Source organism: Lepeophtheirus salmonis, chromosome 5 (assembly GCF_016086655.4).
Source record: "Lepeophtheirus salmonis chromosome 5, UVic_Lsal_1.4, whole genome shotgun sequence".
NCBI lineage: Eukaryota > Metazoa > Arthropoda > Copepoda > Siphonostomatoida > Caligidae > Lepeophtheirus > Lepeophtheirus salmonis.
Window position 1 is genome coordinate 59,874,595 of NC_052135.2, and position 6,105 is coordinate 59,880,699.

A 6,105-nucleotide genomic window follows, 5' to 3' on the forward strand; every position below is an offset into this window, starting at 1 on the left:
GTGTTTTTTTTCTTGAAAGCAGAACATCTAAATATTTAGTAAAAACTAGTGCGTGTGCTCATGAAAGAAAAAGGATATTAACGAGGGTATGTTCGGGCGTTATATGTGTAAATCCTTGTTGAACAAGGAATAGAATGGAGGATTTGTACTTGAATCATATCTTTCACATCTCCTTGCAGTAATAAAATATCCTGACAACTAAGCTGCTCTCTTCTAAAACATTCTTCAAATATTCAGGATTAACACGATCATCTCTGGGTTCTCTTATTATTTCATTCCGACCGGAACTGTGTTATGCATCATTGATAATAACCCCCCCAGAAGCTTCCTAGTCTTTCTGTTCATGAGCACACACACTCGTTGTTACACTTTTTACTTAGATGCTATCATCTCAAGTTTGCAACAATAGTGATAACAGCTTTAGAAAATAAAAAAAACACTCTTCAGATTGTCAAGAGAAAAAATCGCATACTTTAAATGCTTACAATTTACAATTCTACATATTAGTGATGTCAAGATACAAAATAATTTGTACCAGTCTCGGTACCTATTTAAGTATCGGTATTTTCGTACTTCTCAATACTTAAATATTTAAAAAAATATCGTTAAGAGCAATTAACATGCACTAACAGGGCCGTCCATATAATTTTTATTTAAGATGGGGATATAAATTTGAGAAGTTATTTCATAGAAAAAGAAGTATATAGAAGCAAAAAGTTCAAAATATAATTATCTAAATTTCAACTATTAATAAACATAGAGGTATAGGAGAAGATAAGGAAAAAAAGAAGACAGTCAAATAATGTCGAGTTATCATCCAGATAGGGAGTTAACTTTTTTCTCCCAATTGGGATATTGTATTGCATTTAATCAAATCAATTGATGTAAAAATGCAGAGTGTTAATGTCCAACTTGTTTTTTAAACAAAGGAAATCCCTACAAAATATATTTGTATCGGAACTGAATTACTCTATCGTAGCTGTATATTCAAAAAGACATCTGCCCTACAATGCCAAATCGCCATCAAAAATAACTTAAAGCCTTTTTATATTTCTTTCTCTATGGTTTATGTCATAAGCGGATAATTGATAATTATCGAAGTGGAGCTTAAACTACCTGTTCCAATATAAGTGCAGTATAGTATCATTTTAAATATTTCAGTCCACCGGTATCAATATAGTTCCGGTATACCTATCAGCTTTAACATCTATATAAGTACATTAGATATAAATATCTATGGACAAAGTTGCTTTTCACACAGATACTAATTCAAGAAAAGATAAAAAAATATTTTAAGGAATACTGAAAACGAGAAGGAAAAACTCGGAAGGAAGTTACTGGTGAGTCGGGAACTTTGGTGAAAGGGGTTAATTGCATGTCCTTAGGGTTACATTTAAGATGTTACTTGAACTTTTGATATTGAAAAGAGGCTGTATTAAAACTAGAGAAGGCTAAATCCCCCTTACATTCCGACCCTGCCCCCCTGCATAGCTGATTTTTTCTTAACAAAATGGCCTCCTTTGCCAAGTGTTACGATATGAGAGTTCGCGAACAGTCCGTATGAGGTTATCTAGTTTATCTTGAAGGGGTGAAACATTCTGTTCTGTCCATTCTAGAACCTGACAAATGAATTATAATGATTAGTAAGTTATATACATATTCAAAGCTTATTTTAGACATAGGTAAATTACGTCATATATATATTTTTGTGGATAAATGAGATTTTGATAGGAGTATCATAACAAAGAAGATAAAAGCTTTTAAATTAAGGCCATAACTTTATTTTACCTTCTAGATATTGAATAAGTTATTTATGTATGACTTGAAAAAAAGTTTAAATAGATTAAAGCGGAGAAAACAGGTAAATTTATGACAACTTTAATTTTTAGGGTATACTTGCCTCGGTCAATTTAAATTATTTCAAATAGGTTTTAAAAATAAACAATTTTAAGCATGGAATAAAAGTTACCGTGGACTCCTCATAAATTTTCTTGAGGTTAGATTCCATATTGAGTTTGAAGTCTTTAACTTGATTAGGTAAACTTATATGATTCCTCATTGTTTCTGAGATTCTCCAAGGACTTGTAAAGTTATACTTTACATTATATGACGTAAGCCATCCTTGTTTATAGCGTGAGTCTGTGTCCAAGGATTCCACTTTGGCCTTAATAACTTGAAAGGAAAGCATTGCGAGTAATATATCTACGCCTGGAAATGAGCAGTCCTCAAAGGACTCTGGCTCCAAATTTGAGGTCTCTAGTTGATTACATTTAATAATACTTTGTACTTTTTTGAGGATGACCTCTTCTGGTCCGGAGAAGCTCATTAAAACGAGATTAAGAATTAGTGATGGTATCGAAGGAGGAAGAAGTTCACAGAGAACTGCAAAATGGTCATAGCGAGACCATCCTGTTAGAGCAATGCCACGAAATTGCAATTTACGACCCATGTAGTAAGAGCCTTCCCTTTGCAGGACTCTTCTCCAGCTTAAATGGTTCTTAAAATGTCGACTTATGTTAGGCAAAAAGAGTCTGGATGTAATGATAAAAAAATGCAGTTATTTGAATAAAAAAATTCATTATGTACAGTCTCACCTTTCACCATAAGCCCCCTTGAATGCAGATGCAGCCCAAATATGGGGAAATACGTTGGAGTACTTACGCCAAGTACTTTTTCCCACAAAGTGATAAATATCTTCAACATAGACCCATACCATGGGTTCAACAGCATTTTTTAGGACTTTGAGCTCATTTTCTGGAAGATTTCGGAGCATGTCGTCCCAAACAATGGGCTTGACATGGGGATGTTTTGTTAAAATGTATGAGGAAATCCGGAGAAGATGATCTATGAAAAGTGAGGAAGTTTTAGATCTTCGTATTCTGTCAGAGCACTTAGAGCATATTCCCATGTGGTAGACTTCATCACAGCCAATGTGTAGATACTCCACATTAGGATGAAGAGACAATAACTATTTTGGATTAAAATAGATTTTTGTTTTGTTTGTATTTTTTTCAATGAACAAAAATTATGATGTGGCTTACATCAAAATATTGGTATGAATAAGTAAGGTACATTTTTTTTAGAAAGAGAGTTAAAAATCAATCAATCCAATTATATCAAAACAAAATGAACTGTTCAATAAAGTAGGAAACTCAACCCCTAGGAAAGAAGTTAAGTCATTCATCTCACCTGATCAATCATCATCACTACAAGCTGAAATGACTCCCATTTAGAAGGACACAGTGACTGAGGATATGAAGGGATTTCTCTTAAGGCAACAAACTCGCTTAGTTTCAAAACATGTTCCATATGCCCAAACGTTTGTATCAAAGGAATTACTTTCAATTCATTCTCTTCTGCAATGGATACAATTTCCTTAATTTGCGATGGAGTAAAGGCATTGAGTGCAGAAGCATTTGATAGCATCCCAGTGTAGGGAAACATGTCTTCATATTCCACAAGAAGAGCATTTCCTCCCGCTTCTCGGACGAGGGGAAATATTTCCCTCAGATATGATATTTTAGGAGGAGCACCTTTCAAATCCAAATGAAAAATACGATAAGGTGGAGGATGATATGAGGAGATCTCTTCCCTTATACTTTTGATGGTCGATCTGTGAATATCCAAGTGGATCACTTTTTGAGGAGAACGAAGAAATTGAAAGGTGAGGAGAAGGAGGAGGAATATGGCCACAAGGGCCAATATCCGGCGATCTTTCATCATGTCACGAGAAAGAATGAAATAATCATGGTTTGATGCGTAACAGATCTTTATTTCGTCAATCCAGCTATATGACTTTCAATAATAGTAACGACTTGAGAACTTGCATCGAGGATGATGAGTTTAGAATTTCTTTCTTACAATTTTTTTTAAAGAAAAATACGCGCGCTCTAAGACACAGGGGATGATTATCCTATAAAAAAGCAACTTTTACCGCGTCAATTATTATTATTGTTTGTATTTATCTAAGCATAGACAGACAACATCTGCATTGGCGTAACCCTCGTATTGTAAATTCTACATAGGTATCACACAAAGCACTAGCTTTCTCATTTTTGTTGTACAAAGTGTAACGTCACAAAATACAGGTGAAATCATTGACCAATATTTATCATTTATATGCCAGATTAGAAATTCATAAGCTTTGTACTTTTGCTACGCAGTTTAACATACATATGTAGCCCGTCAACATAAAAACTATCTTCAACAGAAATGAAGAAAAGGAGAAAATCTTTATTCAGTTTTTTCTTCATATATTTGTACATACAAGCTACTATTCTATTCAAATATTTGATCCAAATATGGGCTTTGTATTCAAAATACTAGGATGAGTTAAGATACACAATAATTTAGCTATAATTTAAAACCTTCATTCCATTTAAGAAGCTTTTATTGGACCCGATATGGACCCTTTCAGGATAAATATGTCAATTTATCTTTTTTTATTATGGCTACATTAATTGCAATTTGGGGGCATGAGAAGGGATACCAAGAATGATCCTATTCAATATAAGTTGAAGTTCTTTTGTGGAAGAATACAAATTAAAAACAATCTAGCTTGCTTTTGTGCGGACGGCCAACATACAAGTATGTATAAGCATACACTTATATTGTATAAAAGCAGCATTCTCCTATTATTTTTCCCGTATTAAAATGAAAGAAACTATATTTTTCACTTCTTAAAAGATCTTCTCAAGGTGATTTCTTCTTCTTATAATTATTTTTCTTCCCTACACCCTATTAAAAGGGTAGAATTACCTGATTTTGTGAGTATATATACAGTTAAGAACATATGTTGTAATTGCTTTTAAGAGTGTTTTATTTTTACTTTCTTTTATTCATTCAAATTTTGGAACAAGGAGTTTTTTGAGACAGTATGTCAGAGTACAACGTCACATGACTGCGTTACTCTTTACAATTATTTATATAAGTAAATAGTAAATGTTTTTATTACACATTACTACAGCATTTGTGGTGCGTCAACAAACAAACAATCTTGAACAAAGATCAAGAAAAGGAGGAAATCCCAATGAGTCAGTTATAGGCATTGTATTCAAATTTTGGAATGAATTTAAATAAAAGAGAATTTGAGCTATAGTTTAAAACCTTGATTTGATGTAAGAGACTTATATTGGACCTGATATTGTCTTTTAAAAAAAAATTAGTTTTAAGTAACGAATCTGCAATATCCCTCCGCTTCCGATGGGATCATAAGAATAATTTCTTTGAAATTGCTTAATTGGACCTTAAACTGGGTATATATGACATATGTATTAGGTCAAAGTAAGAACAATCTTGAGCACTAATCAAGGAAAGGTTAATATCCGAATTTATTTTTTACTTGATATATGGAACAGCCGAATATTACATAGACATATTTCAGTAAATTATAAGCATTGTATTCAAACCTGTTTACTTGTTAGTTTAGTTTTTTTGTTGACAGAACCCATGTATTTATGTTAAAGCTGTAAAAGTCTGTAGTATGGAACGTAAATTGGTCCCATTCCTCTTATTGGTCTCAAATGCTTGAGTGTATCATTTATTCAAATATTATAGTTGAGTAAAAAATTTAAATATCTTTGATATACGAGAATAGTTTGACGTTATTCTTAATTTAGATTACTAAATATTTATTATTATTTTAAGTGAAGATTGATAAGTGATGACGTGACTCCCAATATAAATGATAACGCAATTAAGCAAAGATTGTTATATTAAACAATTGTTGACGTCCGATTCCAACACATTTTTTAAAGAATAGGGTATATCGTTAGTTTATTATAGCTCCTAGGTTATTATTTAATAGTATAATGCCTGGAGTCTATTCATTTTTATGGAGCAATAGAAAATCCAAGGAAAGACCAAATAAAGTGATGACAAATCTTCGACAAATAATGAAATATTTGAAATTGAACACCTTTGTCATATAATTTCATATGACAAACTGCAGAGCTTCTTTCAACTTTCAAAAACGAATTTTGATCATTTTTAATGTTTATTTTCCATTCGTAAATAAATTAAAAAGGGGGGGGGGGTCATTTTTGTGCTGACCAAAATCCATGCCATGATAGAATGTTTACGCTTTCTTGAAAATATAAACGATTA

At 32.4% G+C, this 6,105-nt stretch overlaps 1 protein-coding gene across 1 annotated transcript; it reads right to left on the minus strand.

Annotated features, from left to right (window-relative positions):
- Positions 1-474: 474 nt before the first annotated feature.
- On the minus strand, positions 475-3,910 carry LOC121118363 (hexosaminidase D). The gene is made up of 4 exons (XM_040712935.2): positions 3,190-3,910; positions 2,595-2,968; positions 1,970-2,531; positions 475-1,619 (listed from the first exon to the last, which is right to left on the minus strand). The coding sequence occupies exons 1-4, from the start codon at positions 3,721-3,723 to the stop codon at positions 1,503-1,505; spliced, it is 1,587 nt and encodes a 528-aa protein (XP_040568869.1). The 5' UTR covers positions 3,724-3,910; the 3' UTR covers positions 475-1,502.
- Positions 3,911-6,105: the final 2,195 nt, after the last annotated feature.

What these genes read in the sequence shown, in the direction of transcription:
- LOC121118363 (XM_040712935.2), bottom strand. Translation starts at nt 3,723, where the DNA reads ATGATGAAAGATCGCCGGATATTGGCCCTTGTGGCCATATTCCTCCTC. An exon ending in AAGGGGGCTTATGGTGAAAG is followed by an intron (nt 2,532 to 2,594) that starts GTGAGACTGTAC and finishes CATTACATCCAG; the next exon opens with ACTCTTTTTGCCTAACATAA. An exon ending in AAATTTATGAGGAGTCCACG is followed by an intron (nt 1,620 to 1,969) that starts GTAACTTTTATT and finishes TTCATTTGTCAG; the next exon opens with GTTCTAGAATGGACAGAACA.